The 12,913-nt window shown below is 52.5% G+C and overlaps 1 protein-coding gene across 1 annotated transcript in view; it reads right to left on the reverse strand.

The window, feature by feature from the left end:
• Nucleotides 1–159: 159 nt before the first annotated feature.
• LOC104513387 (retinoic acid receptor RXR-alpha) overlaps nt 160–12,913 on the reverse strand; it is a 37,091-nt gene continuing 24,337 nt past the window's right edge. Inside the window, exons 5-9 of the mRNA XM_010156719.1 lie at nt 11,981–12,110; nt 7,131–7,263; nt 5,943–6,034; nt 4,016–4,121; nt 160–401 (exon numbers count right to left, since the gene is read on the reverse strand). Of these exons, the coding sequence (XP_010155021.1) occupies nt 254–401; nt 4,016–4,121; nt 5,943–6,034; nt 7,131–7,263; nt 11,981–12,110 (609 nt within the window). The 3' untranslated portion in view covers nt 160–253. The remainder of the gene's footprint in view (nt 402–4,015; nt 4,122–5,942; nt 6,035–7,130; nt 7,264–11,980; nt 12,111–12,913) is intronic.

The following is a 12,913-nucleotide window of genomic DNA, read 5'->3' on the forward strand; positions in this document are numbered from 1 at the left end:
GCTCTCTCCGCTCCCACTTCTCTACATCTAGCGCAGGGAACCAGCGAGCAGGTCTTGAGATGCAGCAGTGACAGCAAACAAAGGGCGAAGGCGACGAGGAGGCGAGGACGGCAGGGGGTCGCCCCCCGATCAGATGGTGCCTCCAGCGCTGGGGAGAGGAGGGAGGGTCGGGCTGGGGCGGCGGCGGAGGAAAGCAGAGGAAGGGGCCCTGCAAGACCCCGGCCGGGCGAGGGACTGACCCAGCAGCAGTTCTCTAAGTCATTTGATGGGGCGCCTCCAGCATTTCCATCAAGAAGGTATCAATCGGCGTGTCACCTATTAGCTTGAAGAAGAAGAGGTGCTCCAGGCATTTCAGGCCGATGGATCGGAGGGCTGGGAGACGGAGCAGGAGCTTTGCAAACCTGGGGACAGGAGACACGACACGGTCAGACATCCCCGCTTCTGCCTCGACCCCCAAAGCTTCTGTGGCCGCTCCTGCTCGCAAGGGCAGTGACTCAGAGTTTTGCTATCAAAGTCACGGGGCTACACCCAGAGCTGTGCAGAGAAATCATCAATTATGTCCCCAGCCTTGAGGATCAGGCAGCCACGGTGGCTATTCACAACAAACATCTGCTGATAGCTGAGCTGGAAGAGTGAAAAAAGAAATGAAAAGCTATCCCTGGACTGGGCTGCACCACTGGCTTCATGCATATGCTTCGCCCTTCAATGAGCACCCTGAGATGCTCCTGGGGTCCCTATGCCGCAGCCACGGGGCCACCCTTGTCAAAGGCAGAGGTGCAAGTGGCTTCAGCTGCTCCATCTTCGTACAGGGAAAAGGGCAAGCAGCCAGGGAGGGGACGGAGGAGAGGCTGAATGGGGTTAGCCAGCACTTGGCTCGGTGATACCCCTTTCCCGCAGGCACCCAGCACCTCCTGGGCAGCTCCGTCACCAGGGCAGCCCCAGGGCTGCTGGCACAGCAGAAATCCGGCTGGTGGTCGGGCTGGAGGTACCTCGGGGATGAAGCCAATGGAAGGAGACAAGGGCTTTGACGCAAAAGCTGGAAGGAGCGCTGCAAATCATCTGGGACTCGGGATGCTCCCCTTCTGCCAGCCCAGCGCCGGGCTCCAATGAGCCCCAGCCAAACCAACCCCCTTTCTCCCCAGCCCATCCCAGGTCACACTGGTGATGCTGCAAGAGCTGACAGGCAGGCAGGGTGCACAGCCAGGCAGGGGGAGAGTCAGGGGGGCTGGGGAGAGCCGACAGCACTGCAGGAGCTGGCTGGGGTGAAGGAGACGATGGGAGACGATGGCCAGCCGTGCTGGGGAAAGGCTGCTGTGTGTTGGGCTCCGACGGCAGCAGGAGGCTGCGGAGCCAGGAGAAAGCCACCAGCAAGGATGCTTGGGAGCACCCTGTGGTGCCTGCATCCTGCCTGCCCACACCCCGGGGTGCAGGCAGCAACCCCAGGCGCTGCGGAGTGCCACCTCCCTGCACACAGCCCTTGTGCAACCGCTCTCAGAACTGGGAAAGGCCCTTTAATGGCCAGGAGCGGGTTTATTTGTTTTTACTGCTGCACAACCAGGGCTTGAACATAAGCAAAGGCCGGAAGCAGCCCAGGGAGAAGGGGACTCTCTAGAAAACACACACAGAGACATGCACAAACACACAGATATTATACATGCGTGCACACTTCTCCCTCCCTACTTTTTTTTTTTTTTGCTGAGCTGGCGAGAACAGTGGGAGCAGAGCCAGGAAAAACAAATCAGTCCTACCATCCCATTCAGGAAGTTTCACTTTAAACCAAACCAGATGATGGCTCCAGCCCTCGGCTATGTTTAACTGTGAGATAACCAGCCTGCAGCACAATGTGCCAGGGCTACAACTGGGAGGGGAGAAAATAATCGGGGCTGCTTGGTGTCACGTATGGCCCGTGCCCTCCCCGCAGAGGAGCAGGGGCTGGGGGGGGGGGGCGAACTAGGAATGTCTCCTTCCATCCCGCTGTTGCAGAGAACTTCCCTGTAGGTGTTTACATGGTGCTCGGGAGCTCTTGATGGCTGGGGACTGGGCTGAAGTCACACACCAAAGGGCATCTGAAGTGGTGGGGAAGCCAAGCGCTCGCAGCAGCATGGAGCAGGGGAGGGAGCCCGCCATGGCCTCGACCAGGAGCTTGCTCAACCACAGGAAGAACTTGTTTCCAGCCCCAGATGGGGATCACATTGTGTCATGAGGCCAGGAGGATGGAGAGAGCTCCTGAGAGCTTCATTTAGCTCTTGTGAAACTCTGGACTTCCAGCCCACGAGTTAACCCTCCCGAGCTACCTGGGCTTATTGCAAGAGATGGAATAAGGTCAGCAATGCCCAGTCATGGCTCTCAGGACAGCCCGAAGCGTGCAAAACCCTTCAAGGTCACCAAAGAAGGGTGTGAAGATCACACAAGGGGGTCCCCAGCCCCAGGTCATCCAAAGCCAGTGAGACATGAAACTCCAGAGCCCTTGGCAGAGGCTATCGGACCTAAAACGCTCCCTTACACATGGCTGATCCCTGAGGTAGAGCTCTGGGGAACTGCTTTTGACTGGTGGCTCAGCGACTTTGCTCAGTCGTGCCCAGTGGCTTTGTGGTGGCCTGGCCGATGACGAGTGAAGCCGTCCCCATGCCAGTCCTCTGCCCCCAGCCCAGCCTGCGGCAGCGAGCAGCAGGGTGCAGGGCAGAGTGACTTAGCTGTGGACACTGAAAGCCTGTGTGAAGCAGAGTTCATCCCACTGCTGGAATAATCCAGGAGAGCTGCTGGCCACGATTCCCAGCGCAGCTCTCCTTGTGCCAGGTAGGGCTGGCTGCTCGTTGTGAGACCCAAGGGAAGCAGAGCTCTTCTGAAACACCAGAACAGCCGAAGTCCAGGATCTGGGTCTGGATTTGCTTAGGAACTGCAATTTAATAATGCTTTTTTGGAAGAGGAGCAGGCTTGAGAGTTGGCCTGGGGTCCACAGAAACTGCCTGGGGAGGGGAGAGGTAATCACCTCTGCCCCGTGCACCATGCCCATCCCTCACTTCCCTCCTCACCGCAAAGGCAAACACTCCAGCAGTACCTTCATCCCAGTTCCCCACCACAAGCCAACCACCAGCATCCAAGAAGCCCCTTTACAATACGTCTTTTTTCATCTGACAGCACATAGGTAGCCAAAGCTGGGGGGGAATAAGCCCAATATTACTTCTGTGGGTGTGATCTGCCCACTGCATTCACTGCTGTAAGAGCATCCTTTGTTTTTTTTAACTGTTCCAGCATACAAGACCGGGAATGCAGGTGAGATGCAAATCCCAGTTGCTTGGGCTGTTTTTCCCAATATTCACGCCTCAGCAGCAACACACACCAGCAGCAGTTTCCAGAGCTTTGCTTGGTTTCTCAAATGACTGTCAGTAACTTAACTGGCAGTTGCCAGCTTCAGGCTGTAACTGGGAAAATGCTCCCACTCAGCTCCGGATCGGTCCAGGAAAGCATTCCTAATTCCCCCTCCCATTCCCAGCTGGATTGGGGGAGGCAGGGAGGGGAGAAAAGAGCATCAATTGAGGCTTTCACTTCCCAGCAATGATGCTCATCTGCCACTGAAAATTAACTCCGTGTGTGTCTTATTTTCGCTGTGGTTTGCTCTCCGTGGTTGCCAGAAGGGAAATGATACCCCTTCCCCCATGTGCTCATCCCACTGCTGCGGCCGCGGGAGCCAGGGCTCCTCAGGTCTCGCTGCTGCCCGACCTTGTGCTGCGGGACATGTGCTGACACGGGAATAGACCTCTCTGCACCTCACAGGGGGATTTTCTAAGGACGTTCACAGCTGAAGAAGGAAGGAATGAGCAGTTTTCTCTGCAGAGAACTATTCACTCCCAGAAGACATGGGAACACGGAGCCCTGAATGGGACCTGGCATCCATACAATGCAGGTGCAGCGACCACGAGGGCGGCACTCAGACCCCTTCCTGGGCTGCAGCACCCCCTGCACCGGGCTCTGCAGGGGCACAAGGCTGCAGGACAGAGCATGGCCAGCAACTCACCTCCCGGGCTGGTCGGGGTATTTGTGTTTGCAGTATGCCTCTAGCGACGCGTACACCTTCTCCCGCAACGCCTCCACTTCAGCCGGGTTGGAGAGACCTTTCGAGTCTGAAAGGCAACAAAAGAACCATCAGCCAAAAACTTCCAGGCTTCCCAGGCAGGCAAAGGAGCCCCCTGTGCACCTCCCAGGATGCACAGCCCCCTCCATCCCTCCATGCACCACCAGAGCAGGACACAGCATGGACACAGGGCTGGAACCCCTGGAACCTGGGGCAGTACCTAACACCTCCTGGGGAGCGTTCAAGCCCTGAAAGGTTTGCCTTGTGACAACAGATCTGGTTTACCCCACCTCATACCCCAACCCCAACCATTCTGGCTGGTTCCAGTGGTCACAAAACCTCACAAGAAGGGTTTGAGTCCCCTTCACATCCTGGGTTTGTGGGATTTCTCCCTCCAGCATGAAGTACTGTGGCAGGGCCCTCGCTCTGGTAGGTCCCCCGCGATGTGGCGAGGATCTGTTTTTAGTAGGGTGAAAGGGACAGTCAAGCAATCGATATCCCCAAGCACATGCGGCACGGGAACCTCTCCAGATTCCCCTTCTTTTACCATATACGGCTAATCCCAAATTACAGACAATAAATTACTGGTGATTACAAGGAGGGGGATAAGTCAGGCAGAAAAACAAACCTAAGAAACAGCAACAAACCCTGCTGAAATGCCCTAGCTTGGGTTCAGTGGGAAAGGCCAGAGTGCTGGGGCACAAACCATGCTCCTGAGAGGGCAAGGAGGGGAAGGGGTGGATGTGGAGGTCCATCCTCATCTACCATCTGCTTTTGCTCTGGACTGACATGCTCTAAAATACAGAAATCCTCCCCCAAAAGAGCTGTACAGGTATCTGCAGGCTGGCATTCTATCTCCTGCTGCAGCAAGGCTTTGGTCTGAAACACCGGAGAAAACCTCTGGCACCAAACCTTCTTCCCTTGGGCAGCTGGGGCCAAGGGGGGAAAGCGAGCAGTGTGAATCCTCCTGGAGTCTGTAAAACTAAGCAATCTGCAGACAAAAAATAGTTCTTGGGTATTTTCTGTGCATTTTCCATGCCTTTCACCCTCTCCAGGTCTGCAGAGGGCTATTCCAGAAACACAGTTAATAAAAGCCCTTGGATGTTGAGATCAGGGAACAGAGGGCAATAATGCCCATGCTCTAACTTTGCTCTAATCCATACCTTTGTCTTACAGGACAGCTAGATTCATTTTTACTCCTATTCCTCATCCCTGGAAGTGTTCAAGGCCAGGCTGGATGAGGCTTGGAGCAACCTGGTCTAGTGGAAAGTGTCCCTGCCCATGGCAGGGGGTGGGACTGGGTGGGCTTTAAGGTCCCTCCCAAGCCAAACCATCTGTGATTCTATTCAGGGACAACTCCCTCAAGCACCAGATCGTTCTTTTTACAGAGTCGGCTGAAACACTGGAAATAGGAAGACCCCATGGGTACATTGATCAAGCCAAAGCTCAAGCTCAGCAGAGAACTCATCCCATCAGTAGGAATCAGCTCCAAAAGCAGCATTCACCATCTCCTCAGATGATCACAGCCAAGTCCCAGCCAAGGCTGGGGCCTGCATGGGGAGTATTTTGGACTGTGAAACCATGCTGCCCTCTAGGAAGGGGAGAACACCCCTTGGAAAGGGAGGCCAGGAGAGCAATACAGGGCATGGATCCAGATCCATCCCTGACCTGCAAAGAACACGCTTGCAAGGTGGCAGACACAGGTGCAGCACTTAATTCGACTTTCATTCTTGCCTCTCTTCCTTCTTGCCCTGTCCTCGGGAGTTGGGCGCCCCTGGTTATTTGCAATGGAGCTTTATAGGTAAGAAAAGGAGCCAAAAGGACAGAGCATCACCCAAGAGAGGGCAGGAGAGCAGGTAACGGCATGTACCGGGGTTGAAGAGGACAATGGCTCGCAGGCAGCCTAGCTCTGTCTTGTCCATCTGCATGTCTCGCATTTTTGACACGAGTTCTGTCAGTACTCTGCAAAGGACACAGAAATCACAGGTGTCAGCGTTAAAAAGAAATGAAAAACCACCCAGGTGTCAGACCCGGAACGAGGTCCTCCGGTGCATGGTTAATGAAGTCACAGGATAGCGCTCGCTTGTACCAGGATATGCCCTCATTTTCCTCTTGTATCAAAAATAGCTCATTAGGAACATCAACAGTTCCTGTGAAATACAACAGGGACTGTAAAAACTGGCTTCATACATTCACTGAGAGGCTTTGGCACCTGAGAAAGCTGGCTAAAAATAAAAAATAATAATATAGAAAAAAATCCCAACAGGTATCTAAAAGCAATTTCCTCTGCCGGTAATTTTTATTACTCCCTTTGCTCTTAATGCAGGTGCCGGTCTTGAAATATTTTCCACGGATTGCCCAGTTTTTCCTGTTAGATCCTGCAGTGAAGTCATGTCTTGCACTTGTGACCTCACAGGAAACAAATGATGTCACCCAGGTCCGAAGAGCAATTTCCTCCCAAAGCAAAGAAGCAAAGATGATTTGGTTTCAACTAAGATGAGTCTCGGGCAGAGAAATCAGCCACAATGGAAGCGGCGTCTGGAGCCACAGTGTGGGTCAAACACGCTGGAAGTCTGGCTTCAAAACACTTTCCCAAAGCACGAGATTAAAGAGCCCTCGGGATACGCATGTGGAACCTGCTGGGTATTTTTGGTGCCTTTTCATTGTGAAAATAAAATCACGTCTTGGTCCAATTAAAGATGAAAAGAAATAAAGGAGCAGCCTCCTCGTAACATTAGAAGGCATCTGGACCCCATGAAAGAGGCTTTGATTTGCACTGGGCAGCCCCCTCCTTGACTGTTTCAGGCTGCAGGTTTAAGAGGAGGGATTTAATGTCATCGCCAGCAGCAAGGACCATGACATTCCCATGCGTGCCACGGGATGGACGCGCCTCAGCCCGGGCTCCTCCGACCACGGGCCCACATGCCAACGCCACCTCCATCCCACCCCTCAAGCAGTTCCCAATGCCGGGAACAGAGGCAGACCGTTGCGGAGACGGGGGTGACTAGGCAAGGTGGCCTGAGACGTGCTCCCCACCGTCCCCCCTCCCTCTGCCCACCTGTCGAAGATGGCCCCGACGCCAGCACTGTGCGCGCTGTTCCGGTGCACGTGGAGCCCCGTGGCTAAGAGGATCCCGTCTTTCACGGCTATGGAGCGGTGGGAGAAGGAGGCGATTAGGAGCTCATTCCACCCTGGGGAGGAGAAAACAACCAAGGCCGTAGGTTAGAGCTACGGGGTCCTCAGCGGGTTTGGGAATCAGCAATGTCACCTCCCCGGTGCTACGAAGAGCGGAGGAAACTGCTCAAGAACCACCCTTGCTAGAGTAACGTGGCTGGATATGGGAAGGGAGGGGGAAACCAACCCTTTCTTGGATATCAGGGAAGGAAAAAAACGTTAAGGAACAAATGCACTAAAAATATAACGCTAATAAGGGGAGCAGTTTCCCCTATAAACCTCACAAGCACCAGAGCAAACGGTTCTCTGTCCTGCTCCTCTATGAAAGTACAAGTGCATGTGGAGCCCTGCAATCACCCTCTGACCTTATACTCAGTGCCTCTGAGCAGTTAAAGACCTATTAACGCTTTATATCAGCTAATTGGGCTCATTTTCAGCCCATAATGGGGCACACAAGTTCATTCACCATCATTCAGCCGTGTAAGCGAGGACCATGAAAACTCCTGCTTGCAGGTTTGTTGCTTCTGCCGTATAAACACGGGAAGGGATCGCCTCTCCTCCCGCCTCCCGCTGTACAGGGATGTCCCACGTCCCTGACAGCTCCACTAACAGACTTCCATAGCTGCCCAGAAATCAGCTTTTGACGCATTAGTTACTGGACATGCTACTTCAGGAGACAGGAAAACACATCCTCTGAGCACGGGCACGCTGGGCGCAGTCCAGCCTAGTTACAAGTGGTGAAAGGAGACATGATCTCCTTACCCACCTTCCAGCTCCCCTTCCTAATTTAACACATCTGCGAATTGTTAAATCTGCTACCAGCTGAGTTCAAGAATGCCCAAAACAAGCCCATGGCAAGAAGAAATGCTGTACAGTTTTGAAGGGTGGAATTTTTGGTGACTTTGACCCAGGAGAGGCATCTTCAATAGGACAACATGGGTCTTCTGCAACCCTGGGGAATCTTGCACCCATCAGGCGGGTGATTTGCCTGGCCTGAAAATGTTCTGGTGTCCAGAACACAGGGCTATGTGGCAGGGTCCAGAAATGTCAGGATACCCGATTTCATTTTATTTCCCCAGGCTGGAAAAGTGATGCAGCGACATCTTTCACCTCCTCTCCAGCCAAAGAAGCACGTCTTTCCTTGCTGACTGGAACAGATACGAGGTCCACGTGTGCTGTATTTACCTACTGCTGCAGAGATGGGCTGTGCCATTAGAAATGTTGACAAGGAATAAAGTTCACTCTTTCTTAAGTGGCCACAGAATGTTTCCACCCCAATCACGGGAACATTTATTTGCTATTTACTGGGTGAGGTCTGGCACTTGCAGAGGGATTACAACACTGTGAAACCCAGTGAGGATGGAGAAGATGTGGAACTGCACCAGGAGCCTGCAGGAACTGTGCTCTGTGGCTGAGGAGGACCTCCAGGTCCCACAGGAAGGTGCCATGGGTGCTTCCTACCAGCCATCACACGCAGACCCACGGCAGCTCCACACTCGGCCCCTCCACACAGCTCCAACCAGCAGAAACCGGAGCTGACTCACAACATCCCTCCATGGCACCAGCTTTTAATAACTGCCCTAATTCCCCCCCAACACCCAACTCTGCCACGGCTCTGCACAGTCCCAGCGGTGCTGACTCCAGCTTTGCCAAGAATACATGAAAGTGGTGAGGCTGCGGCTTGCCACCAGCGTCTGTGCTGGGCTTGTTCTATCTAAGGAGCGCTGGATTTATCAGCACACTTCAGATGGATTATTCCCATTTAGAGCTAGGATGTTTCAGCTGAAATGGGGAACCAATTTCTACCTGGTGCTTTCACCACAGCATCCCCAAAGAGCTGACAGGATAAAGAGAGAAGCAAAACTAGGTGTAAACACAGGCAGAAAATCTGAGTTAGAGATCAAACAAGTCTACCCAAAGAGTTTTGGATTTCAGCCCAAGGTCTGGAGAAGCAGAGCAAATTTCTTCAACTCTTGAGACCCCTTTCTCATTAAACAAGGTGGCTGCAGCCTGTGGGGATGCTTTGCCTCCTCTGGGGTAGGGACAGCACCTGGCAGCGCAGGGACCATCGTGTTAATCCATCTCACTACCAACCTTCCCCACCAGCCCTATAAAATGAACTGCAGCTAGAGATGTGCTCAGCATCCTTTGCCAGCCTGGCTTTGATGCAGAGAAAACATCAGGTTATCCCTGTCTCAGTCAGGAACCAAGAAAACACAGGGAAAACAGCCTTAAGAAGTTAGGTTTCCTTCTTCTCCAAAAAGCTCCGAAAGGGAATATTATTAAATGATTCAAGATTCAAGGAAAGCTACTGCCAGCTCATCCAGCACTGCTCCTCCAAAGATGCGTGCTCCGCTTAATTTTGCCTCCATGGATGCATGACTGAGCCTGACTGACGCTCTTAGCTAAATTTTAATACTTAAATATTTCATGGGCAGCTGTTCTCAGCAGGCCACTCTCCCCACTCAATAATAGATAGAGCCACTGGTTAAAAGACTTGGGGGAGGTTATCTGAGGCCCTGACACAGAGGTCTGGAGCCAAGAGCCCATTGGAGCTGCTCCAGATGCTCAGCCCACCTCATGGCCATGGGGTTAGAGCCACCATGAAATCTGGGATGTGATGGGGTCTGCAGCCCTGTCTCCTGCCCCAGGGGTGGTCCCTCCAGGATGCCAGGCCGGAGCTGGTCATCAAGCACCAGCACAAAGGAGAGAACATCAGGTCAGGATGTCTCTAGTTCAGATGTCATTAGCCTTCTATGGAAGAGAAAGGAAAACCTTGAGCTGCTGTTGTGGGTTTTGTTTCCATTTCACAAAAGAAAAAGGTAGTTCTTTGTCTGAATCCAGTTCTTCCCTGCCATATTTGCAGAAAGCCCTCAAAGATTTCTACAGAGATGCTTCCCCTGCTCATCCACCCTCACAAGAGGCTGTAGAGACCCTCTTCAAAAATACAATTTTTGTACTTCCCAGAGAGGGCCCCGAGCCAGCTCTGGCAATGCTAACACCCACAGAAAAGTCAGAGGAGCACCTTCACCAAGGGGCTAGCAGGAGCCATCCGGGGAGGGCATGGGACTTGGCCAAGTCTGCAGCAAGAATAAAACCCCCAAATTCTCCGGTAACCACTAGATGAAATGTGACTACAAAAATCTCCTTTCAGTAATATAAGAGGAGTGGAAAACCTACACCAGTAAATGCTGCGACTTAATCGCTCAGAAACCATGGAGGTCAAGGATTTCAGAGCGGTTGCAAGAGGGACTGGGTATTTGTATGTAGGGCCAAGGTATGCACTGGTTGGTAGGCAATCAAAAATTGCAGAAAATATTAAGATTCCTGCATTTGGGCTACAGTCAGCCTTATTAACCGAATGCCAGCTAGTGTTTGTGTGGTGGGAAGTGGGAAACACCATCCCACCCTCTTCCTACTCTGGAGCCCTTATACCTTCTCCTGAAGCAGCCTGGACAGTCCTTGAACTGGAGGAGTTCTGGCAGTTTCTATGTTTAGTGCTCAAGGGAATACCCTGCACTTGGTCCTTAAAGCCCTTTCCTGGACAATTTCATAGGCATTTATTTTGGGGCACACATTTTCTACAGTAAGAAGCCATGAACGCTGCCATCAAGGTGGGATCAGCAGTGTCTCATCTACAGAGGGTAAGGTTATTCCCCTCTTGAATTCCCTGCAAAAGTGGATTTTGGGGAAACAAATGGAACTTTTAAAACTATCAGGGACTTCAGAGTCCATGGCTTGCTTGGGTTTGGCTGCAGGGTTGGTTTGCTCCAGGCAGCCCACCCCGCTCTCAGGCTGCATCTTTGCTCCGCCCCAGGCTCCTCCAATGTCCCCTTTTGAATTCCCGTGACTAACTCAAGTAGCCGAGGGTGGTTTCTCATAGCCAAGCAGTGAGCTGGGTGCCACGGCCAGTCGTTGAGGTCTTCTCACTTCCTCTCTGGGCTCTGTCATTGCTGGAGGCCACTTCACCTGTCCCACTGACAACTCGCCTTCCTCTTTGTTTAAGGGAGCAGAACTCTCCACTGCACCAAGCCAAAGCCTTTTTAATCACTTATCTGATGACTGGAGCTATGCAAAGAGCTCCGTGCCTAAAATGCACCCTCGTCGAGCTCTGCTCTTGATTTCTTGCCCTCCCCAGTCTTTGTGCAAAATGTGCCAGGAGCAGGGGCCCGAATTTACTCGAGAGAAGATGACCCTTCTCACAGCTTACTGCTTTGCACCTCCCAAAGCCTCTGTTCCTGCAGCCCCCCTGCCGCAAAAGGAAATTTAAAATAAGCCTGGGGAATTTTATTTTCATCCTGGTGGGTGGGAGAAGGAGGGTGATGTGTTTTTCTCCCCTTTCTGGTTTTAATTATGATCAAACATTTTAGTTTGATGAAATTTCATGGAGTCCCAAGCCCACTTGGTCTTTCAAGCCTCAGCTCGGGAGGAAGGCAGCGCGTGGTTCCCTCGGTTTAAATACCCCCGTGCACACCCCCGAGCACCTCGTTTATCAGAGATGAAGCCAGGCCATTTTTCAGCTGATTGGCAATATTTTGTATCACATTCAGCAACATGTCCCTTGGGGGCTTCTTAAATCCTATTTAGCAATTGAATGATCAGAGGCTATTACTCAGAATCAGTTAATGGTTTTCAAGTTGACGGGACCTAAATCTAACCGTAGTACCTGCCACCGGTGAGAGGCAGCGCTCCTACGGCCCTGGCCGGATCCCGCGTGGGGTGGATCCCACTCACCTGCTCTGAGCAAGATGACCTGGTCGTCCAGGGGCAGCTCGGAGAAGTGGGGGATCCTCTTGGCCCACTCCACCAAGGTGAAGAGTTGTTTGTCTGCTGCCTGGCATATGTTCGTCACTGGGTCATTGGGCTGCCAAGAAAAGGAGATGGAAAGGTTTGGAGAAGGCAGAGTAAAGAAAGGAGAGGCTGGAGGACCAGCTGAAGGGGCTTGCTGCCTCCCTGCCACAGGGAAGGACCCCAAAGTCAGGAGCACCCCAGAAGTAGACAATATCAGTCACAGGGAAAGGAGGTGATTTGGTTTCTCTACCACATGGTTTTAAGTAGTTTTTATCCAGGTCCAAAATAGGAACTAGGAGTGTTGAGACCCAATATCCATCACACTGAGTGATGAACCAAATGAGCTCCAGCCTAGGGAAGGGCAGGCTCCTGCACCCAAGCAGCACATTCCTTGTGCCAGCATCGCCCAGCTTGACAATCCAGCATCAGAGGGGGCATTGCAGGAAAAAAAGAGAAAAACCCTTTCCTTTGAAATATTATCCAGTAACAGAAACCATCTGCTCTCAAGGAGGACAGTCAGCCTAAACACACCAAATCCCTGTTTAAAGGAACTGCTAACAGCTCAAGTGGGCTTGTGATTAGGAACTGGAAGAGCCTGTCTAACCCCGGCAAAGACAGACCTTGCTAGTGTATAGGGTTTACCTCTCTGGACGGGGATGTATGAGCCCCTTCACATATCCCACTGTAATCCCTGCTGATATCAGGCAGCTTTGATTGTACAGTTATTTTTCTCCCATGTCCTTAAAAGAGCAGTTTCCAAATGGAAAAGGAGTGTTTACTTCACCCCTGGATTGGAGGGGGTAGGGGTGTGAATTCAGAGGCAGAGCAGACACAAACACCAGTGTAACCTCACCCTCCTGCCAGCTCGGGTCAGCA

Source organism: Eurypyga helias, unplaced genomic scaffold (genome assembly GCF_000690775.1).
Source record: "Eurypyga helias isolate BGI_N326 unplaced genomic scaffold, ASM69077v1 scaffold25138, whole genome shotgun sequence".
NCBI lineage: Eukaryota > Metazoa > Chordata > Aves > Eurypygiformes > Eurypygidae > Eurypyga > Eurypyga helias.